Genomic DNA, 25,306 nt, shown 5'->3' with positions numbered 1-25,306 from the left:
GGGGTTGAGCTGGAGTGTGGACATGAAGCTAGGGTTAGGGTTATGGTTAGGGTTGAGCTGGAGTGTGGACATGAAGCTAGGGTTAGGGTTATGGTTAGGGTTGAGCTGGAGTGTGGACATGAAGCTAGGGTTAGGGTTATGGTTGGGGTTGAGCTGGAGTGTGGACATGAAGCTAGGGTTAGGGTTATGGTTGGGGTTGAGCTGGAGTGTGGACATGAAGCTAGGGTTAGGGTTATGGTTAGGGTTGAGCTGGAGTGTGGACATGAAGCTAGGGTTAGGGTTATGGTTGGGGTTGAGCTGGAGTGTGGACATGAAGCTAGGGTTAGGGTTATGGTTAGGGTTGAGCTGGAGTGTGGACATGAAGCTAGGGTTAGGGTTATGGTTAGGGTTGAGCTGGAGTGTGGACATGAAGCTAGGGTTAGGGTTATGGTTAGGGTTGAGCTGGAGTGTGGACATGAAGCTAGGGTTAGGGTTATGGTTAGGGTTGAGCCTGGATGTGGACATGAAGCTAGGGTTAGGGTTATGGTTAGGGTTGAGCTGGAGTGTGGACATGAAGCTAGGGTTAGGGTTATGGTTAGGGTTGAGCTGGAGTGTGGACATGAAGCTAGGGTTAGGGTTATGGTTAGGGTTGAGCTGGAGTGTGGACATGAAGCTAGGGTTAGGGTTATGGTTAGGGTTGAGCTGGAGTGTGGACATGAAGCTAGGGTTAGGGTTATGGTTAGGGTTGAGCTGGAGTGTGGACATGAAGCTAGGGTTAGGGTTATGGTTAGGGTTGAGCCTGGATGTGGACATGAGCTAGAACTAGGCTATTCAAAAGCGTACGGCCCTAAACAGAGACAGAACATATGTTGACATGCAGATAATCAGTAACTCTGTGTTATTAAATGTCTTTGTAATTACATTTTATAATGAGAAATATGTAACATGGTGAGCTGCATAAGTATTACTTCACGAAGTGAGCAGACTACACTAGGCCCAGTAGCAGTTATGTTCATGGATTTTATTACACATATAAAACACATATATCTTTCTACAACACACAACATGTCTTAAATAACAGATACAAAAAGTAGACAGTAAAAATACAGTATGGGTCAAAGGCAGCGATTGATATATGGTCCTTAAACAGTTATATATCAAACAGAATAGTTATCACTACAGGAAGTCACTCTTATAGTAATAGATCACAGTCAAGTAAAGTACATGTACAAGAAAATATAGCTTTACACATTCAAGTCTTTTTGTGCAATTTATGCCAATAGCAGCATGTCTGGCAGGTCACATCCATTATCTTTTCAGTAGATTGTGCATTTTCATTTCTTCCTCTTCTCAGCCTTATTGTGGTTGTACCTCAACAGCATTTGATCATATCATCATATCAGTTTGTCAAGTGATGGTCTGTGCCTGGGGCGTTTAGTTCTTGATGTTCTGGCGACACAGAGGGCAGGTTCCAAACTCTTGGATCACTCTGGTGGCACACTGGAGACACAGGCACTGGTGACCACACCGCAGGCTGATACAGGCCTTCTGGCTCATACACACTGCGCAGTCCTCTACACTCTCACAGTCTGCAATCAGAACAGATACGCTCAGTTACATGACCTGTAAGGTCAAGTGGGACTCGGCTCGGCATGGCTTTGAAGTTAGGGTGGTTAGTGGTGTGGTGTCCAAAAGGTTGCTCACTCCTATGTGAGGCTAACATGTACTGTAGCTACGGTATGTCCTTGAACCAGCATGGCTTAGATGTTTCTATAAATGTTTAGCTACACAATAGTGCATGCGTGTAAAATGTTAGCCTTGGGAAAATGTTTGGTTTGAAATAGTATTGAACATTATTATTTTAAGAATAGCTAGATGAGATATCAAGTAATTACATTCAAATGAAGGATATTTTTCATTTAAAAGTGTTTAAAACAAGATAGAGTTTGTTGTATCACGACGCTTACTTGATGTCTGCTTATTGGCTGGACATGGAAGAAGATATCTGTCATGGCTGTCATCACAAATTCGCTTCACATTCACATATTTGTCTACATTGAGCGAGGCATGTCTCTGATGAGCAGAACAGGAGGAATGCCGTTGAGGAGCAGGACAGGATTTTTGATTAGACAAAAAGCATTTCTTCTCCGAACCTACAAGAGATAACCAGATGTGTGGTTAGTCACTGACAGTTGGGCATCAGAAGCCCTTTCCTGCGGTCAATGACCAAAAGCACCCTCTTTGGCCTCATGGGTGGAATGTTATTCATATTTTTCATAATTTCATAATTAATAAAGATTATTATTAAAAACCTGAGGAAAATCCAGTGCTTCTATGCCAAACAATTTTGTTATATTTCAGTCTTCTGTGATGTATATACAGCATAATATTGGAATGTAAACTCAAAATTGAACATTTAAACTTTATATCTGACAAGGTACATGTGTCTTTTTTTTAAGCCCATAACCATGTGTGTGAGGTGTATACTTTTGTTTCAAAGTAGATTTATTTACGACTACAAAGAATCACTCTGTGTGACAATGATTTAGCCAACTGCAGTAAAAAGTTAAACTAATAGGTCAAATGAGAAGGACAGACAGACTGTTCATTCATACATGTTCCATTGATTTCTGAACTTACCCAGTAAGAGCACAGAACAGGTCTGCCCATACACATCAATCATGGCCCACAGGGGCCAGCTGAGGTCTACTCCATCCAGCAGTTTGTGTTGTCGGCCGTTGGCATTCCTGAAATACAATGTACCGCCATAGGAGACCCAGAACTCCAGCTCTGAGCCTGCCTGGCAGCACGTCTCAGGCACAGGAGCGGCCCAATGACCAGGGATGTTTGTGAGGTCTGGGATGGCCATGGAGGGCAAGTCTCTGGCAATTGGAGGTACAGTGGTGAAGCCTATACGCATAGCTCCACACCAGTTCAGCCCACACCGCTCCACTCGCAGACGCACCCTCTCCTGGGGCTGTACCGGGCGGCTGCTGAACACCAGGCCATGTCTGAAGGTGTCCCCAGTCCTGTCTGCCCGTCTGGCACCCTGGCTCAGGCTCACCAAAGCCCCCACCGCCTCCCTATGGAAGGTCAAGGGGCCCAGGCAGCGGGGTCCACAAACGTGTGCTGGCTCAGGCTCTAAAGAAGATTTGAAAAGGGGAAGTAGGGCTAATCATTTGAATGCTACAGTATGTGTCAGTCATAATGATTAATGATTGGCAGACATAATGATTAAAATGATCAAAACAACATAGAAATTAATATCTGAATGTGACTGAGAATGAAACTGCTTTACTGTTTTATGGAATGTATTGTTTGCAAGCCAACAAAGTACATTGCATCAGTATAGGACAGGCTTTTGTCAAAAAATCTTAAATGACAACAATTCTCATTCAAATACTGAATGTTACTTGCAAAAGAGGAGATGAGATTCTATTAGTTTTATTATTATTTTAGTTTTGCATTAACACTGCCAGCAAGAAAGGCAGTTACACTATGTTGATAGATAAATACAGGAGAGTGACCTGGTTAAGGAAGAGTCTTGTTTACATCACATTCCTGTTTACAGTGCCCTAAACAATTGTCTGATTTGTCTTACATTAAATTGTCTCTCCCCATTAACCTGTCCTAAACTTGTGTCTCAAATGAAATCTTTAATTCACATTAATAATAATTTAGCCCCCTCTCACCCTGGACCAGAGAAGCCTCTGCATAGCAGAGTTCTTGTTAGAAGTAAATCTAATTCCTAGTCAAACAATAATAACAATTTTTAAAAATAAAACAGATTATATGGCTGGTTGCCAGAAAATGTCTTATTCAATTGTATATCGTAAATGACAGATTGGTCTTCCTCTAGGATCTGCCATATCCATGGGTAACTGCCATATCCATGGGTAACTGCCATATCCATGGGTAACTGCCATATCCATGGGTAACTGCCATATCCATGGGTAACTGCCATATCCATGGGTAACTGCCATATCCATGGGTAACTGCCATATCCATGGGTAACTGCCATGTATAGTATGTCAGTGTTGTGAATGACTAGCTTTACTGTTATCTGTGCCTACCAGAATCCCTTGACATAAATGTGCATGAAGGAAAAATATTGTAATGTTTGTAGATACAGTATAAAGATTCACTTTACATAAGACCATTATAATATAAGTGGTTGGTCTACATCTATGAAAATATACTAGAAGTAGACATTCCTCCTATTACAATTACAGCACAGTTGTCATCATTCATCAATGAAGAGACGATCCTTACCAAGGCTTCTGCTGACCATCTTATACACGTTGCTCTTCGTATCCTCTGTAATGTAATGCATAGCCACATAGTACACCTACAGTAGGTTGAGTAGTTCTGAGGTGGTGGGAGTGTTCGCAGGCTTTATACTCCTCTGTCTGCCCACATGCCTGTAGTTTAAACACAAAAGATTACTCATCACAAGGAAAGGGGAGGGCTATGGGGCAGGACAGTACTCATGAAAAGTACATACATTCTAACAGAAGACACCATGTTTTCATTTGTTTTATCTAACACCATTTTCTGTTTTATCCAATAATTTGAGATCTTTGAAAACAGTAACATTTTTATATTTTTAAAGCATGACAAAACTAAACTGTGGGAAATCAACCAGAGGTATCACGCCCAAGTGGTTTCACTATCATTTTACATTATTCAAGTTATGAATAAACCAGGTTCTTTAAGTATGAATATATAATGTGAAAATAATTACTGCTAAACCAAAAATTACATTATTCTTTCAACAATAAGGAATTCCCCCATGTTCAATGACTACACATGTAAAGCAGGTAGCTACAGCCTACAATGCAAACAACAGAATGTTGTATGCCTGGAGAATATTCCACATACATTACATGGTTCACATACTGTAGGGGAGAAGAGATGATCAGGAGTTGGAATTTCTATTAATAGAGCAATACAAGTATATAGTTGACAAGTAAAGAATGTTGTCTTCTTCTGGGGTTTTGTTTATCGTATTGGATCATTTCTTTGTTCAGCTCCTGTGAAAAGTTAAGTTGTGTATAAAACTTATCTTTCAATCTTTTTTAATCCAAGAATTGTAGGTTCCACTTTCTAACCATCGCTATATGCACCACATCTTTTTTTCATGGGGAGAGGATAATTTGTAACAGTAACAAAAGAAGTAGTCACCTAAAAAGTAGGTGACTACCTGCCTCGGGAGTTACTGAGAATCAGTTGGGGTTTTTCCATTTCAAACGTCTAGTTGGTGTTTTTCCATTTCAAACATCTAAAAAATAACTAAAAAACTCAGTGGAAATTCTACATTTGAACCTTTGCATCAGCTCAAACTTCCATGATTGATTCAGTGAGCTGGTAATATGATAAAGTAGTCTCTATTGGGCCAGGGCCAGGGCGAGGTATCTCACAGGGGACTTGACATGGTGGCAGTGAGTTGACCTCATTGCAAAATAGGCTAATGGCATCACTTCCCTCACAACTCAACCTCATTTCAAACTGTTGGTTTTGAGATTATCTTGAAAATGTGCAATGGTAACTCAAAAAGCCTATGTCATTCCAACCTGGACTCATGGGTAGATGTAACATAGTAGATCTAAATCTGTCTCCCTCCATTTAGTAGGATATGTTACGTTTAGCATGTTATGTATTAATTTGTGGATGTCCATCATCCATTTCATATGATATGTTATGAATTACAATTCGTATGATATCTTATGATTTGCAATTCATACAATATGTTACTAATTTGCAATACGTATGATATTTTAGGAATTCCAATTTGTTGTGGCTAACGTTAGCTAGATGGTTAACGTTAGCTAGGCTAGGGGTTAGGAGTTAGGTTAAAGGGTTAGGGTTAGGGGAAGGGTTTTTCTAAAATGCAAAGTTGTTGCAAAGTAGCTAAAAAGTAGTAAGTAATTGCAAAGTTGCTAATTAGTTAAAATGCTAAAGATGTTCATGGTGAGATTCAACACGCAGACCCCGACCAACCACCAACCTTCTGTCTTATGTAACCATACCAAACATAACATATCATACTCATTTGAGTGTCCCGGGTTTATGTTTACTATGTTACGTCTAGTCTATGAGACCAGGCTGGTTATTCAAAACAAGGCATGTCAACCATTTGTGGTTATAAACCAAACTGCTGGTCACCCACTGCTCAAATTGGTCAGAAAAAAAAGGTGAATTTGGCTGCCCTCTGTTGGAGGTTTCGGCATCAGCAGGTTCAGCATCATGTGACAGGATACAGACCATCCCAATTTACATTCCAAAGTCATGTCACCACTTTTGGAAAGTTACTGGAGATAATGATAGTAACCAGAAAAAAGTAAGGAGAAAAGTGACCTAATAGTCACATGTTAGATCTCCCCTCCCCCCACTAAATTGCCTCAGGAAAACTCCAAAGGTCAGGATTACACAAGATTATGCAACGCTCTTGGCGTTTCCCGTAGACTGCTATCAATCTGTCCTGGCAAGAGCAAACATTACCAGTGTTATGAATTTGACTTCTGCTAAATGTGCACATATAGACACAATTATAGAAATCAGAGCAATATGTGTGCATATTACAAACAGACTAGTTAATAATAATTATTATCATTATTCTCTAATCATTTGTGAGTTTACATTCTGTAATAAATATACCCTTCTACATGCCGTGAGGATTTTAATTTGTTTTTTTATCCTAAATAATAACTGAAATATATTTTTTTAATCAATTCATTGTTTACATTTATATTTCCATAGAGTATTAAATACATTTGAATAAAGATGCGGGAAATACAAATGGATTTTTATCTATTAATGGAATGAGTATGAATAGATACAGAACAATGACTCCATTAGAGATGATGCAGAAAATGGACAGAGAATAGTCACAGAATTCAACAACATAATAACCAAACTTACATCAAAAGAGAAATGCAATTATATAATTGGGCGACAAGAAGCTTTATAATAATAACCACTATTCAAAATATCTCGAAAAAGCTAAAGATGGTTTACTTTTTTTTTTTTTTTTTACCTTTATTTAACTTTTCAAGTCAATTAAGAACAAATTATTATTTACAATGATGGCTTACCAAGAGGCAAATGGAGGACAAAACATACATCAAGACAAGAGAGACACCACAACACTACATAAAGAGAGACCTAAAACAACACAACATGGCAGCAACACAACATAACAACCCAACATGGTAGCAACACAACATGACAACACAACTTGACAGCAAAACAACATGACAACACAACATGGCAGCAGCACATGCTATGAACTAAAACAGAGGAAATATAAATCTGTGTGCCGAAGCTACTTCTGCCTCAGCACCACAGAGGGCCAGCCATGTCAGGCCATCAAAAAGCAACTTGTTCCCACTCCACCTTTTCAAAACACTATTAATCTGCTGTTTTCCAATAGTTGGCTTTGACCAGGGAGCCAATAGAAACACATGAGAGCTGTGAGACCCTGACCAATCCTAAGCAGCATTCTAATGTGGCCTATCTTTATCAACGTGCCACTCCACTTCAAGATACTGCTTATTTATGACCCCCGAGGAGAGAGCAGGGAGGAGATATTTGTCTTGAGGAGCAATTGTGAACACTCTTTCTCAGGTGCCACAACACCTGATGCTAATTTTGGAATTACCACGTTCAGTACAATGGTACAAATCAGGTGAAGGAAGAGAGTGAAGAGGTTTTATGCTGGTACCTGCCCTCTGCTGTCAAAGCCAGCTAGAGAGACACCTCTGCAGATACCAGTGACCTGGAGTAATCTGGTCCTCAGTTAGGGGACATTGGCATTTGCATCATAGGTCATCATTTGAACATCAAAAGACTGGATTAAGAAATAAGAACACAATCAACAAACCTGTATTCATCCAGCTTGGTGAGAGAGGTGAACTTGAACCTTTGTGGGCCACACTGGGTCTTTTCATGACTGGACCTTGTTAGGTGAGTTGGTGAAATCTGGAGGCGGGACCACTTCCCATGGATCCCAACATACCGGGGTCTTTCCTGTTTAACAACAGCCTGAACCAATTCTCCTCGGACTTAAAGACACCTGTGTGTCAGTTCTCAGTGCCCAACTCCTTCTGCAAGCTCAACCCAGGCCTGAACAGCCAGCTGCAGGCAACGGGCACAGCCCAAGGCATTGGCAACATTCTCAGCCGTTCCGTGATGGGCGCTACAGGCACCACCACCCTGCTCTCTGGATACCCCACCATGGGGGGCTTTGGCACTGTGGACCCAGGGGTCTACTACAACTGTGCAGACTATAACCCCTCCCTGGGCAGCTTCACCAAGCCTGGCACTGAGTGCCCCATGAAGGGTCGCAGTGGCAGTTGCTGGGCAGAGAGCGGGTGCGAGTGGAGAGGGAGGCAGCAGTCCACAGACAGTGAGTTTAACTCCACACTGTAGTCAGTTTAACATCACACCACTCACTAACCAACTGCCCGAGGCATGACATTGGCTCTTATCACTTATCCATGATATTAAGAGAACTGTATTATTAGCTAGATTATTATCATGTTTTTCTACAAGCTCAAACTAATTCATAAATGTAATTGTGTAAATTTCTCTGTAATTGCTATTTAATTCAAAACATCTTAGTTAAAACATTTTAATAACTTAATTTATCTCATTCAAGTTTTTAATTCAAGGTTATGTTAGTTAAAGGTGTAAATATATTGTTGATAGAGTGTACTGTTGTCTTTGAAATACTCAAAATTAGATATTGTAATATATAATGTTATTTTATGTGTCATTGTTTAAAAATTGATTCATTCACTTGACATACATACAAATATTTGGAACCTTATTACATACTATATCCAAGTATAATGCTGTGCAAGTCACATAAAACCTTTCAAGATTGCTTTTAAAATATTATATATATGTATGGGAAGAAATTAGGTATTGAGAAATGTATTCTACTATCATATCTGATATTCTTTAAAACAACCATCCTAAAACTACTGGACAATTGGTTGTATCTATGTCCTAATTTTTTTTATTTGTTTATTCATTTTGATTCCTCAAATATAAGAATTTTTGACTAACATTTTACAGTTAGGAGATTCATATCTATGTAATTGACCAGGTTATCATTATTTACCTCACTATTAATATGAAGTCCCCAAATGACTTAAATTTAAAAAAAAATACTTAACTGTAATGTATACTTTATTTCCAGACAGTGGGCATCTAGGAGATATGTCAGGCAGGAAGAAGCACACCAGACCTACATTCAGTGGACATCAGATATTTGCCCTGGAGAAAACCTTTGAGCAGACCAAGTACTTGGCCGGGCCAGAGAGAGCTAGACTGGCCTACTCCCTGGGTATGACAGAGTCACAAGTCAAGGTAAAACAGATTTACATGCATGCACTAACAATTAAACACTTAATCTGAATTGAAGTTGTAAAAAGTATTACAATATTGTATAATGTAATGTAAGCAGGTTAAAACAAGAAATCCCACTAAGTAAATAAATTATTTCATCAGGTGTGGTTCCAGAACCGACGCACCAAGTGGAGGAAGAAGAGTGCCTCAGAGCCTAGCTCCACCCAGGCCACACGGGGTGAGCAGGGAGGGGAGGCCTCGGAGAACGAGGTGGAGGATGAGGAGTACAACAAGCCTCTGGACCCCGACTCAGATGACGAGAAGATACGACTGCTGCTGCGTAAACACCGCCGGGCTTTTTCTGTACTCCACCTTGGACCACACCACGTCTGACACACTAACACAAGCGCACACACAAATCAGATGTGCATGTTGTAGCAAGGGGTATCGTTTTGTAGTATAGACCCACAATTTAATATTCAAGCATGTTAAAAAAGACACATTTACAATACAGTAAGTTTAAGGAGAAAAAAGGTAATGGTTCACTTGAACTGTTGCCTTGACGTACAGTACTGTATAATGAAAACAGAGAGATGTTACATATGTAATGATTGGTGAAACAGTTAAATTGAGAATTGAACATAATGAGTTTCAATGTGGAAACTGGTTTACTGTTATGTGGGAAACCCATCATGATAATCTGTTATGATGGTTGTATCAAACGTGAAAGGAAATTGTTTCTAATGTATAAAGACACATTATAGCAGACAAACTGTATAGAGGATTTGTAAAGCATTGATAATGCAGTTTACAGTACTTGTTTTATTTGTACAGAACAAACACAAACACTATTTTGTTTTATGTAATTAATTTGCTTGTTGTACTCCTATGATTCAATGTGCATTTGAATTTGTTCACAGTCAACTGCTGTACAGTAACTATGAACACAGAATACTTATATAATTAACCTTTATTCATTTAACTTGAGAGCCTGGCAATGCTGTTTTCATACTGGCGTTGAGGGCACACATATCTCAATATAAGTCTTAACATTCTATTTCGACTAATGTGTTGGCAAACTTTCATGACATTTGAGGGTTTCTGCGCATCCAAAATAAGTCCCATAAGGATAGTGTAAATAAATGATGAAATTTGGAATTGTAAAATAAATTGTGAATTATTTATTGAAAACAATGGTAAAATGATTGTGTCATGCCTCGGTTTTTCTGTAATTGTTTTCAGATAAACGACAACAATCTCAAAACAGACGACTAATAGCACACTGGATCTGCCATTAAAACAGGCACTGAAGTCTATATCAGAAATAGATATTACAAGTGACAATTAAGACAGATCGGCGGTTGGGAGGCACAATCATTGAGTAGAAGAGAGGGGTCAAAGGCCAATCCCACTGTGATCTATATAGTTACCAGGGTGCTGTTGTCAAGTGTCAGTTGTGTGGAGGTGAGAATGGAGTCAGGCGCAGGACACAGGACTGAGTAAAATAACATGCTTTACTCTGAAAAATAATTATCCAAACAAATCCATGCAGGTATAACAACCCTAACACAAACGACTAACACAAAAACCATGAAACAATCACAAACAAAACATAATGAGAGCCAGAGGGTTAAATAGGGAAATAATAATAATGTAATGGGAACCAGGTGTGAACAATCAAGACATAACAAATGGAAAAAGAAACGTGGATCGGTGGCAGCTAGAAAGCCGGTGACGAAGACCGCTGAACGCCAGAACAAGGAGAGGCACCAACTTCGGCGGAAGACTTGACAGCTGTGGCTGAACTGGCTGGAGTGTTCAGTGTAGAAGACCAAGAAATCAGACTCATCAGCAGCTCAGTGTTGTTTGTCATTAGGACAGATGCTAAAGGAGTGCGTGAGTGTGTTCCCAGCACCAAGGAAAATCTGCATTGTGCTTGCTTACTGTTGAAACAATGATGCTATTGTTGATAATGAAACATCACGCGTTAGGTCGCTCTACAATCAAGCAATGTCTACATCACCAGATAAAGAGGAAATGCTAACGGCCACACTTTACAGACTACAAACTTTTAGAAATATTCCCAGAATAATACATACTGTATCAGATAACTTTCTACCACAAAGTTATATACTGTAAACAGAAGAGACAAGGACGCTAGGAGAAAAGCAACATTGATGTCAGATGTCGAGGTTGGGAAATGAAACCTCGGATATACATTACAAGTCAAAACTGGTATAGTATGTTACATTTCAGGTGCATCCAGTTCTGACTGTAAACATTGGAGTGAAGCAATTCCTTAAGAACTTTCTGAAATCACATGGCAATGTTTGTGTCGTGCAGGACATTCCATTACTGGTGTGACAGAAAGATAACGACAAATAGCGATCATAGTTACCACCCAAAGAAAAACACTTGCATGACCCTGCGAGAGGTGCAAGTAGAATTGTATATCCATTGTATATAGTCTTATTTTTTTCTACTGCATCATTGATTGTATGTTGTTTTATTCCATGTGTAACTCTGTGTTGTTGTATGTTGTCGAACTGCTTTGCTTTATCTTGGCCAGGTCGCAATTGTAAATGAGAACTTGTTCTCAACTTGCCTACCTGGTTAAATAAAGGTGAAATAAAAATAAATTAAAGAATGCCAACTGAGAAAAATCAAGCTAGCAGCAATAACGTTGACATTGGTTTTACAAGGTATCCACTGGGCACAGAAGTCAATTCAACGTCAATTCCACGTTGGTTTAACAGAATTTCATTGAAATGACGTAGAAACAAAGTTGATTCAACCAGTGTGAGTCCAGTGGGTAGAATTTCATTAAGGGACAATAATACGGTAATGTAATTGCAGTGGTCAACATTTATTTACAAAATTGGAAGCATTAGAAGAATGTAGTGTTTTTTTTGTGTTCGACCAGAAAATTTGACAAACGACATTAATCCACTCCATCTAACAATACTACTGGCCTCATGTTGAACTCTAAACCAAGAGCAATCCCTGGAGGGCATTACAATATGTTGACAATACCATGAATCAACTACTATAAGTATATTATTGAGTGGGCCTTGCACTTTCCACGCAGACCCATACATTATTGATTGTAAACTAATTTCAGGACATTTGACAGGGTCCAGAATACAAGGATAATCTATCTATACATTTGAAATAATGAATCGTTGTCATATCAGTCTATAATTACTTCACAGCAGATTGAGTGGCAGTCAAAGTCCATACTACAGAGGAAGATTGATTACAAATGATGCATTTTATACCTCAAAATAAGAGTACAACATTTGAAAAACTTCATTAATAGGCATTGATCATTTAAGTGCATTCTGAATATCATTGATACAACTATTAATCAATAAGAAATCCATGATTATATTTTAAAAGTCTTTGAATTAGTCCTAAAAGTCTTTGAATTAGTCCTAATATAGCAAAATTATGCAAACTATCCATCCATTTCATACAAAAGAGAACATGGAGAATGAACAAAGATCTGAAGAGGTTGCTACAGCACAAATAAACATAAAACATAGAAAAAGAGATATACTCAATAAAATAACTGCAACCAAATAATACGTAGGTGTCAAGCTTCAAATTGTTCAACCTTTGCGTGTGTGAACGTGTGCGTGGGTGTGCGACTGTGGTTTCAAACATCCATTCCAGACACATCCACATTCAAATTAAAGAGTGGGATAGTAAACAAGTTATTGTTTGGTAAACAGTCAAACTGATCACAGTAACTGAAACAGTCCAGAAGATGCTGCCTTGTAAAACAATGGACGCATTATTAAAAACAGAATTACATTGCGTCAGCTCCCCTGAACAAGAGAAATCTCTATTAGCACACTCTTCAATTCTCTAAAAACAAATGAAAACATATTTATGAAACTCTTAGGAGCAACTTTAAAGGACCCAGTCATAGTTTGTGGAATAAAGCACTTCATGGTAACAAGAACATAGCTACCTACTGTACCACCGGCAATACACATCAGAAATGAAAATGGACTACATAATCGTGATGGCCTTATAAGAGAGCAGCAAAATCAACTCCTGTCAGTGACTGATCTGGCAAGCTTGGTGTCTTTTTGTGCTGATATTGTCTGAATGTGGAACAGTATTTAGCCACCCATGTCTGCTCTGACGTCCGATAGAGTAGACTAACCTTACAGTTGAACCATATGTTTGTACATTACATAGGCCCACCCCATAATATGTCAACGTCCAAGCCACCAGAGAGTATACCCAGCAGAGTGTGGTAGCAGGCAGGCAGAGCTGTGATCATCAGTATTCAGCAGCATGTAGATGTTATACTTTAGAGTCTGAGGGAATCCAAGGCAGAGGTCTGATGGGAAAGGAAGGTGCATTTCCACATTTCATACTGACATTATGGGCTGAGTTATAACAACACCATTGAGATTGTCGGTTAGGAAAAATGACCTCAGCGTGGCATTAGGGGGCAAATTGACTGTTTTCTTAGAGTTCACTGTTTCAAGGATGAGCTGGGATAGTATGTACGTACTTGTCACGAGTGCGGTCTTCAAATTCCCTGTCATAAAGGAGCCAAGGCGCAGTGTGCCGGTAATTCCACATCTTTATTGAAGGAAACCGAAACCAAAACAATAAACAGGTACGCAGCAAGAAACGTAAAGCACTGTGCCACCCACACACACACACACACACACACACACACACACACACACACACACACACACACACACACACACACACACACACACACACACACACACACACACACACACACACACAAATAACAATAACCCACAAACACAGGTGGGGAAAAGGCTGCCTAAGTATGATTTCTAATCAGAGACAACAATAGACAGCTGCCTCTGATTAGGAACCATACTTGGCCCAAAACCAAGAAATACAAAAACATGGAATGCAACACATAGAATGCCCACCACATGTCACACCCTAACCTAACCAAACAGTGAAAAACGACTCTCTCAGGTCAGGGCGTGACAGTACTGGTGAAATGTATCCTTTTAACAAAAGACTGCACAACATAAGAATGCACAGAGAAGGGGGACTCAGTAAGATGGCGCCGACAGAGATGGCAAAAAGAAAACTAGCCACGTCATGGACGTCACGCTTCTAGACGAACTAAACACATTCTTTGCCCGCTTTGAGGATAATACAGTGCCACCATCGCGGTTCACTAACAAGGACTCCTTCTCAGTGGCTAACGTGAGTAAAACATTTAAACGTGTTAACCCTCACAAGGCTGCAGGCCCAGACGGCATCCCTAGCCGTGTCCTCCGAGCATGAACAGACCAGCTGGCTGGTGTGTTTACGGACACATTCAATCGCTCCCTATCCCAGTCTGTTGTCCCCACATGCTTCAAGATGGCTACCATTGTTCCTGTACCCAAGAAGGCAAAGATAACTGAACTAAATGAGTACTGCCCCGTAGCACTCACTTCTGTCATCATTTAGTGCTTTGAGAGGCTAGTCAAGGATCATATCACCTCCACCTTACCGGCCACCCTAGACCCACTTCAATTTGCATACCGCCCCAACAGGTCCACAGATGACGCTATCACCATCACACTCCACACGGCCCTATCCCATCTGGACAAAAATAATACCTACAGTTGAAGTCGGAAGTTTACATACACTTAGGTTGGAATCATTAAAAGTCGTTTTTCAACCACTCCACAAATGTCTTGTTAACAAACTAGAGTTTTGGCAAGTCGGTTAGGACATCTACTTTGTGCATGACACAAGAAATCTTTCCAACAATTGTTTACAGACAGATTATTTCACTTATAATTCACTGTATCACAATTCCAGTGGGTCAGAAGTTTACATACACTAAGTTGACTGTGCCTTTAAACAGCTTGGAAAATTCCAGAAAATAATGTCATAGCTTTAGAAGCTTCTGATAGGCTAATTGACATCATTTGAGTCAATTGGAGGTGTATCTGTGGATGTATTTCAAGGCCTATTCAAACTCAGTGCCACTTTGCTTGACATCATGGGAAAATCAAAAGAAATCAGCCAAGACCTTAGTCTGGTTCATCCTTGGGAACAATTTCCAAACGCCTGAAGGTACCACGTTCATCTGTACAAACAATAGTACGCAAGAAAAACACCATGGGACCACGCAGCCGTCATACCGCTCAGGAAGAAGACGCGTTCTGTCTCCTAGAGATGAACGTACTTTGGTGAGAAAAGTGCAAATCAATTCCAGAACAACAGCAAAGGACCTTGTGAAGATGCTGGAGGAAACAGGTACAAAAGTATCTATATCCACAGTAAAAGGAGTCCTATATCGACATAACCTGAAAGGCCGCTCAGCAAGGAAGAAGCCACTGCTCCAAAACCGCCATAAAAAAGCCAGACTACGGTTTGCAACTGCACATGGGGACAAACATCATACTTTTTGGAGAAATGTCCTCTGATCTGATGAAACAAAAATAGAACTGTCTGGCCATAATGACCATCATTATGTTTGGAGGAAAAAGGGGCTTGCAAGCCAAAGAACACCATCCCAACCGTGAAGCACGGGGGTGGCGGCATCATGTTGTGGGGGTGATTTGCTGCAGAAGGGACTGGTGCACTTCACAAAATAGATGACATCATGAGAAAGAAAAATGATGTGGATATATTGAAACAACATCTCAAGACATCAGTCAGGAAGTTAAAGCTTAGTCGCAAATGGGTCTTCCAAATGGACAATGACCCCAAGCATACTTCCAAAGTTGTGGCAAAATGGCTTAAAGACAACAAAGCCAAGGTATTGGAGTGGCCATCACAAAGCCCTGACCTCAATCCTATAGACCATTTGTGGGCAGAACTGAAAAAGCGTGTGCGAGCAAGGAGGCCTACAAACCTAACTCAGTTACACCAGCTCTGTCAGGAGGAATGGGAAGCTTGTGGAAGGCTACCCAAAATGTTTGACCCAAGCTAAACAATTTAAAGGCAATGCTACCAAATACTAATTGAGTATATGTAAACTTCTGACCCACTGGGAATGTGATGAAAGAAATAAAAGCTGAAATAAATAATTCTCTCTACTATTATTCTGACATTTCACATTCTTAAAATAAAGTGGTGATCCTAACGGACCTAAGACAGGGAATTTTTACTAGGATTAAATGTCAGGAATTGTGAAAAACTGAGTTTAAATGTATTTGGCTAAGGTGTATGTAAACTCTCGACTTCAACTGTATGTAAGAATGCTGTTCATTGACTACAACTCAGCATTCAACATCATGGTATCCTCCAAGCTCATCATCAAGCTGGAGGCCCTCGGTCTCAACCCCACCCTGTGTAATTGAGTCCTGGACTTTCTGACGGGCCAGGCCCAGGTGGTGAAGGTAGGAAACAACATCTCCACTTCGCTGACCCTCAACACTGGGGCACAACAAGGTTGCGTGCTCAGCCCTCTCCTATACTCCCTGTTCACCCACGACTGCGTTGCCATGCACGCCTCCAACTCAATCATCAAGTTTGCAGACGACACAACAGTAGTGGGCTTCATTACCAACAACAACAAGACAGCCTACATGGAGAAGGTGAGGGCTCTCGGAGTGTGGTGTAAGGAAAACAACCTCTCACTCAACGTCAACAAAACAAAGGAGATTATCGTGGACTTCAGGAAACAGCAGAGGGAGCCCCCCCATCCACATCAAAGGGACAGCAGTGGAGAAGGTGGAAAGTTTTAAGTTCCTCGGCGTACACATCACAGACATACTGAAATGGTCCACCCACAGACAGTGTGGTGAAGAAGGCACAACAGTGCCTTTTCAACCTCAGGAGGCTGAAGAAATTTGGCTTGTCACCCAAAACCCTGACAAACTTTTACAGATGGACAATGGAGAGCATCCTGTCGGGCTGTATCAACCGCAAGCTCTCCAGAGGGAGGTGCGGTCTGCACAAAGCATCACCGGGGGCAAACTACCTGCCCTCCATGACACCTACAGCAGCCAAAGTCACAGGAAGGCCAAAAAGATCATCAAGGACAGCAACCACCTGCCTGCCTGTTCACTGCCTGTTCACATCGCTATCATCCAGAAGGCGAGATCAGTAGAGGTGCATCAAAGCGGGGACCGAGAGACTGAAAAATAGCTTCTATCTCAAGGCCATCAGACTGGTAAACAGTAATCACTAACTCAGAGAAGCTGCTGCCTACATTGGCACCCAAACACTGGCCACTTTAATGGATCACTAGTCACTTTAAACAATACATATCTTACATTAATCATGTCACATGTATATACTGTATTTTCTACAATCTATTGCACCTTGCCTATGTCGCTTGGCCACCGCTCATCCATATACGTACTTATAGGTACATATTCTCATTCACCTCTTTAGATTTGTGTGTATAAGGTAGTTGTTGGGGAATTGTTAGATTACTTGTTAGATATTACTGCACTCTCGGAACTAGAAACACAAGCATTTCGCTATACTCGCATTAACATCTGCCAACCATGTGTATGTGACCAATAAAATTTGATTTGATAAAAGTGTATTATACTACTGCTCTATTCTGACAAACATGCTGACAGTGCATTGAAATACGGTGGCAGCTTTAGTTTATTGTGTTTGATTTTAGCATGCTTATATTGATAGTAAACAGTTCAAACTACTAAAATACAAATTAAAAGTATGCATGTATATTCCATTCAGGAATGACAGAAGGAATGAAAGTCAATACTTAATCGTAAACGTTTCACTAGCAAGTCAGGGTATTTACTTGGGGGGGGGGGGGGGGGTGTAGGATGGTTCTAAGGGCCTGTGACTGACATGGACCCTAAAAAATGAATTGAACATTAGGTTAGAAAAATTTAATATTAAATTATTAACCAATCATCGTAAATAAAACTAACGGGTTCTTTCTTCTTTTCTTGTTTTTGGCACAAACATTCAGAGAGCCTCTGTATGCCAGGCCCAACAGATGCAGCTTCAGGGTTAGCAGCCCTGTCTCCCCGTCCCCATACCCCTGAACCAGCCCTACTCCCAACTGAAGGAGCAGACCTGCTAACATGCACGCATTTTGTGTACCAACTACGCAATTCTCTGTCCATGTACGCAGGTACGAGATTCGAGTTAAAAGTACGCAGAAATTAATAGGGCCTGATTATTATTAGTATTTTTCTTACTCTAAAGTTTCTTTCTCTAAAGTGCCAGCAGTTCACTCGCATTTGCTCGTGAAAGAAATTAAATGCAAATACGAAAAATAACTGGTCGCATTTGTGCGCGTGTGATATACATTTCATTCTGCGTCCCATTAGTTGTATTTTCCACGTTACTTTACGAGGATCACGCAAACTGATATACTGTAATTGTAATTATGATCCACGTCACAAAAAACATTACAAAAGTATAATCGAAAATAAATATAGACACATTGGCATTAAATGGAGTCGGGAGTTTAGAAGACTGCGCGATGAAGAATGAATGAGTGTCCTGTATTAGCTATAGAGGCAATGCTTCCAAAATGCCTTTGCACTAGATTCGAGATTTTATCAATTTCTAAAATCTGAAATGATGTATGCGCTGCAAAGAAATGCAATAGGCACCTTTACATAGGCTGAAACACCGGACTCTTCTAGCGAACAGCATTCAGATTCCCTTTGCCGTAGCCTACTTAAGCTTTGTGTAGCCAGTTTGCGGTCTGTGTCGATGCGATCATTTGTTTGTGTTTTTATGTTTTCAAAAATGATTTTGCTTTTAGTGTTGATTGTGAACCGTGTCTAAAAAGCCAATACTTGTGAGCTGGCCCTAGTGATTGGCCCTGTTTGGGAGGTGACAAGCGTTCCTCTACTATAGGCTAAACTTGGGGGCATGTGCTAAGAAAAACGTTATAGATAATTATCTCCATTCTACACTGTACATGTAATGGAATTGATTTGGTACAATTCTATAATTGCGATCAGACTCACAAACAGCGCTCGGTCGAGCGTGCGGGGGAAAGAAACCCAATTCGGCGTGTGCTAAGCGTGCGAGTAGAATCTCCAATTTGCCGCATGTGTCTGGTACTCTAAATGGTTGGACCGGGTTGGCAGGTCTGAAGGAGGTGAGCAGCATTGTGTTTTAACGACATGTCAGTTGGCATAAAGGCAATGCATTGAGGACAGGAATGTGATTCTCCAGTCAGAAAAAATATCACTTGACACAGAGGCAGCCAATTTCAGAGCCTTAAAGGAAGAGATGCAGGCTCTTAGAGTTGGACGGGAGTCTCTCCTGATTGAGGCAACACTGATTGCTATACAAATGTCTGTTGCACCTCGATTTAGCAAGGAACAAAGCCGCCAGAGGAAAAGGAAGATATTCCATGATGAGACCTCTGAAGAGGAGACAGCTCGGGATAGTGCAGCTATGCTGTTTCAGAGCACAGTGTTTTTTAATGCTATGGACAACATCATAAGTGACTTGGCCACTAGGTTCCACACCACTGATGTTCTGAAAGTTGGGCAGATTAGTGAGGATGAAGTCCCTTCTGTGTGCCAACCACTGATCATGAAGTACTCCAGAGATCTTACACCTGAGTTTCAAAATGAAGAAAGACACCTGGACCCTGTATATGCTGCCACTTTTCCCCTAACTTGTCCCCTCTTGGTCTCCTGAATGCAATTTGTAAGATGCAACTGCAAAGTGTTTATTGCTTTACGTATATTTTGCACACTGCCTATGACTGTTGCTGGTGGCGAGAAAGCTTTCAGTAAGCTAAAACAGATTTTTTTTTTTAACTGTTTGAGGTCCACTGTTTTGTTTTTTTAAAACAATTATTTAACTAGGCATGTCAGTTAAGAACAAATTCTCATTTACAATGATGACCAAGGAACAGGGGCAGAGCGACAGATTTTTACCTTGTCAGCTCAGGGATAGGCTCTGCAGTCTTGCCATGCTGTCCATTGAAAGTCAGTTAGCTAGAATGCTGGACCTCAAAAACTTGATCAGTGACTTTGTTAACAAGAAGGCTCAGCGCTGGGCTCTTGGTGAGTAAGGCTGAGTAAGGGCCATTGATAACTGTTAAATGGCATGGCTATGGATGTTGGATCACTACACATGATGCCCACAGGCTGAGAACAAGACTGAGAACAAGATATCTCAAAGTAATGGCTGGATTACCATAACATTTGTTGTGCACAATCAAGACCCCAAGTGGAAGAAACCTATTGATTTGGTGACCACTTGACCTTTCCCCAGGCCTTTTTATTTCCATTTTGTTTTCCATTTTCCATTTTTACAGCTGCTTATTTTCTAGTTGGTATGTATACTTAGTTCAACAATCTGCTGCTGATTTTATTATTTTGTTTGTTAAATCATTCTATAGATGATAATGTTAATTTATTTTAATTTAAGAGGTTAATGTATATTTAAGTTATATTTATTTTAAGTTATTCATTAATGTTAAGAGATTTTTTCATTCAAGAATTTTACCATTAAAATTACATTTGGACTGTAAAAGATGGCCTTTAGCACATTTCTTATAGAGGGCAGAATGTTGCATGCATGTCTGCAGTGTTATATTTTCACAGGTCACTGTCAGTAAATATTGTACAGTAAATATTGGACTACAAGAGAGTTGCAAGCCTGCAAAGGTAGAGTTATTTAAAGCTTTGAATGGGTCGATTGGGTTCTGGAGGTGTGTGGTTAAAGCAATTGTGCAGGGTTGGTGTGGCCTGTGGTGGAGGGGCCCAATTATTTTTGGGGCCCAAAATCCCTGGCGGCGCCCCTGCCTCCCTGACAAGGCCATGGCCTAAACATCAGCAGTCCCACAGTCACATAGTTTATTGTCTTTACGTTGGTCCTATTCCATCCAGCAATCCTATTCCAACGATCCATCACTGAAGAGAGGACTCCCAGAAAATACCGTCTCGGTGTATGTTTTGGGGTCTGCTTGGCAAGACATATGGCCAAGCACAGGATAGAGCAAATTGTCTGTCGAAAAAATCCATAATGCTGATGATCAAATCTGTGATGATGTCACCCAAGTCATGGCAATCAATAACTTGGAGTGAGAGGAGAATAGAATGTGAGAGACTTGGTTGGGTGGAAACTGACTGACTGCATGCACTTCAGGGAGAGGCTGGGTGCCGTGACTGGGTAGGAGCTGCTCTGTTTATCCTCTGGCACGGATAGCGGAGTGGGAGTGTGTGATGGGGATGACCAATGTTAGATAGACACTGGCTTAGATAATGGGAGAAAAGTTAACTCTCTTTACCATCAACAAGGAAAACATACAGTAACATCTAAAAATCATCTAGAAATTGTTTCAATGTGTAAATTAATGATATATGATTGCTAAAAGGAGTTCCTAAAAAACAAAACAGATACAAGTCCAAATTGGGTGAAATCCTGCTGGATTCATAGATGGGACCAGGATAGCCAAGGCAGACCAGAGAATCACATATTATTTGCTTTGGTATGCTGTCCCCTCATTGAAAAGCTAATTGACAGCCGTAAGTCCTTCTGAACCATGGCTTTTATCACTGTTAGAACCTTCTGAAGAGAAATCCTCTTTAAGGAGAAAACCATCATATGAAAAAGTCATAGAAATGGCAGCAAAACAAAATCACAGCTGTAAAAATGCCAATACACTGCCCTGCACAACGAATGTCTCTCTGGACGGCGATCTGTCTGGTAATGAATGAAAAGAGGGCCCACATTGGGCTTAGTGTAGCCACACACAGCGACAGTGGAGAGGATTCTATAGCCATAAATGGCCCAGCTACATTATGGACAAAGGATGCAGTTTGTCCACAGAGGCACTTCATCTTAGTTCATATCCCAACAGCACTCCACTGGGCCAGCCTGGCCTATGGCTCTCTGGAGAATAAGGCCCGGGAGCTGGACACGATTACGGCCTGTGATCGCTATTTCAGAGACCCCCTGGATATAATCCTATAAACCTACAGAACATACACTACACACTCACTAGCACATATACTCTTACCACAGAGGGATCCTTGTCAATGGCCATTTGTCTTCAGTGCAAAGGACAAGAAAACGGTCTGGAGAAAAAGGAGGAATACACATTGGTACATAAGTTTAGTCCTGTTTATAAAGGGCCGTTTTCAAGACGAGACATGTTACATTTTATATATATACAGTGTCAGTCAAAAGTTTGAACACACCTACTCATTCAAGAGTTTTTCTTTATTTTTACATTGTAGAATAATAGTGAAGACATCAAAACTATGAAATAACACATACGGAATCATGTAGTAACCAAAAAAGTGTTAAACAGAATGCTGGTACTTTAACTTGTTATGGATAGAGGGCAGTATTTTCACGGCCGGATAAAAAAACGTACCCGATTTAATCTGGTTATTACTCCTGCCCAGAAACTAGAATATGCATATAATTATTAGCTTTGGATAGAAAACACTCCAAAGTTTCTAAAACTGTTTGAATGGTGTCTGTGAGTATAACAGAACTCAAATGGCAGTCCAAAACCTGAGAAGATTCTGTACAGGAAGCACCCTGTCTGACCATTTCTTGGCCTTCTTTGCCATCTCTATCCAAAACAGAGTATCTCTGCTGTAACATGACACTTCCTGAGGCTCCCATAGGCTCTCAGAAGGCGGCAGAACGTTGAAGGATGACTTTGCAGTCTCTGGCTGAAAAACAGTAGCGCATTTGGTAAGTGGTCGATCTGAGAACAATGAGACTGGTGCGCGCGTGCACGAGACGAATCCATGTTTACATTTTCAGTCTTTGAACGAAAACAACGACTCCCGGTCGGAATATTATCGCTTTTTTACGAGAAAAATCGCATAAAAATTGATTTTAAACAGCGTTTGACATGCTTCGAAGTATGGTAATGGAATATTTTGAATTTTTTTGTCACGATACGCGCCGGGCGCGTCACCCTTCTTTACCCTTCGGATAGTGTCTTGAACGCACAACAAAACGCCGCTATTTGGATATAACTATGGATGATTTGGAACCAAAACAACATTGGGTGATGAAGTAGAAGTCCTGGGAGTGCATTCTGACGAAGAACAGCAAAGGTAATCCAATTTTTCTTATAGTAAATCTGAGTTTGGTGAGTACCAAACTTGGTGGGTGTCAAAATAGCTAGCCATGATGGCCGGGCTATCTACTCAGAATATTGCAAAATGTGCTTTCACCGAAAAGCTATTTTAAAATCGGACACCGCGATTGCATAAAGGAGTTCTGTATCTATAATTCTTAAAATAATTATGTTTTTTGTGAATGTTTATCGTGAGTAATTTAGTAAATTCACCGGAAGTGTTCGGTGGGAATGCTAGTTCTGAACATCACATGCTAATGTAAAAAGCTGGTTTTTGATATAAATATGAACTTGATTGAACAAAACATGCATGTATTGTATAACATAATGTCCTAGGAGTGTCATCTGATGAAGATCATCAAAGGTTAGTGCTGCATTTAGCTGTGGTTTTGTTTTTTGTGACATTATATGCTAGCTTGAAAAATGGGTGTCTGATTATTTCTGGCTGGGTACTCTGCTGACATAATCTAATGTTTTGCTTTCGCTGTAAAGCCTTATTGAAATCGGACAGTGTGGTTAGATAAATGAGAGTCTTGTCTTTAAAATGGTGTAAAATAGTCATATGTTTTAAAAATTGAAGTTTTCGGATTTTCGAGGAGTTTGTATTTCGCGCCACGCCCATCATTGGATATTGGCGCAGGTGTTCCGCTAGCGGAACGTCTAGATGTAAGAGGTTTAACCTGTTTGGGATAGGGGGCAGTATTTTCACGGACGGATAAAAAACGTACCCGATTTAAACTGGTTACTACTCCTGCCCAGAAACTAGAATATGCATATAATTAGTAGATTTGGATAGAAAACACTCCAAAGTTTCTAAAACTGTTTGAATGGTGTCTGTGAGTATAACATAACTCATATGGCAGGCCAAAACCTGAGAAGATTCCATACAGGAAGTGCCCTGTCTGACAATTTGTTCTCTTTCTAGGGCATCTCTATCAAAATACAGCATCTCTGCTGTAACGTGACATTTTCTAAGGCTTCCATTGGCTCTCAGAAGGCGCCAGAAAGTGGAATGACGTCACTGCAGTCTCTGGGCGAAAAACAGCAGGAGTTTTTGTGAGTGGTCAGGCAGGGAACAATGACACTAGAGTGCGCATCCACGAGAGGACTCCATGTTTTTCTTTCAGTCTTTGAATTGATATAACGTTGCCCAGTTGGAATATTATCGCTATTTTATGAGAAAAATAGCATAAACATTTATTTTAAACAGCGTTTGACATGCTTCGAAGTACGGTAATGGAATATTTTGACGCAAACATCCCACCTTGTCCAGGGAGGTTAACTGTCACTGAATCTAGGAAAGTCTCAGAACACCTTAGGCCGTTCTGGTGCAACTTCATTTCAGAAAGGAAATACCACGCTTAACCATTTATTAGATAAGATTGCAATGCATAGTCTAGGCGTTAGGCTCTGCTCCTTCAGGGTAGCTCACTGCCAGAGCAAAGCATCATACACAGGTGATAAAATAACTACAGGCAGTCAGTACGATATGCTATACCAAATCCCCTGAAGGAAGAAACAGAACCCAGACAGGTGGAGGCTGGGGTGGTAATTGGATATCAGAAAACAGCAAGCAGAAAGAGTAACAGCTAGTAAGTAACAGCTGCAATGGCAGCAAGAGACACCAGTGCATGTGTGCATCAAGGAAGCATGTGTAGAACTGGTCAACTTAGAAATCTACTTTTTCACTTTGACTTTTATATCAATCGAAAGCAGTTCAAAAGGGAAACCCGAGTGTAGTGGAATCAGCCGAGCACATCAGCAGTTATTGCACCAATTGGATTCACACTTTACTTACATGCAGTCTATTTAAGAGTAGCCCAGTTCTGTGATAACTGCAGAAGCGGTTCAGAAATGAGACATGCATATTCATAGACATTTTTTATCATCCAAGCAAGGAAAGGCCATTTCCATGTTTTTGGTGAGCATTATACATTTCAGTCGCTC

The 25,306-nt window shown here is 40.5% G+C and overlaps 2 protein-coding genes and 1 long non-coding RNA gene across 3 annotated transcripts; 1 reads left to right on the top strand and 2 right to left on the bottom strand.

Moving 5' to 3' along the window:
• Positions 1-979: 979 nt before the first annotated feature.
• LOC115164521 (E3 ubiquitin-protein ligase NEURL3) lies at positions 980-4,368 on the bottom strand. The gene is made up of 4 exons (XM_029717079.1): positions 4,252-4,368; positions 2,620-3,120; positions 1,947-2,132; positions 980-1,568 (listed from the first exon to the last, which is right to left on the bottom strand). Exons 1-4 carry the CDS (start codon positions 4,310-4,312, stop codon positions 1,414-1,416), a joined length of 903 nt encoding a protein of 300 aa, XP_029572939.1. The 5' UTR covers positions 4,313-4,368; the 3' UTR covers positions 980-1,413.
• Positions 4,369-7,234: 2,866 nt separating this feature from the next.
• LOC115164520 (homeobox protein Nkx-6.3-like) lies at positions 7,235-10,535 on the top strand. The gene is made up of 3 exons (XM_029717078.1): positions 7,235-8,386; positions 9,185-9,354; positions 9,496-10,535. Exons 1-3 carry the CDS (start codon positions 7,981-7,983, stop codon positions 9,724-9,726), a joined length of 807 nt encoding a protein of 268 aa, XP_029572938.1. The 5' UTR covers positions 7,235-7,980; the 3' UTR covers positions 9,727-10,535.
• Positions 10,536-21,118: 10,583 nt separating this feature from the next.
• On the bottom strand, positions 21,119-22,333 carry LOC115164519 (uncharacterized). Its single transcript, XR_003869939.1, has 2 exons — positions 22,277-22,333; positions 21,119-21,510 (listed from the first exon to the last, which is right to left on the bottom strand). It is a non-coding gene; the product is annotated as an uncharacterized LOC115164519 (long non-coding RNA).
• Positions 22,334-25,306: the final 2,973 nt, after the last annotated feature.

This window comes from Salmo trutta, chromosome 27, assembly GCF_901001165.1.
Source record: "Salmo trutta chromosome 27, fSalTru1.1, whole genome shotgun sequence".
Taxonomy (NCBI): Eukaryota; Metazoa; Chordata; class Actinopteri; order Salmoniformes; family Salmonidae; genus Salmo; species Salmo trutta.
Note: the sequence above shows the minus strand (reverse complement) of the source record. Positions and strands in the feature narration are given on the sequence as shown.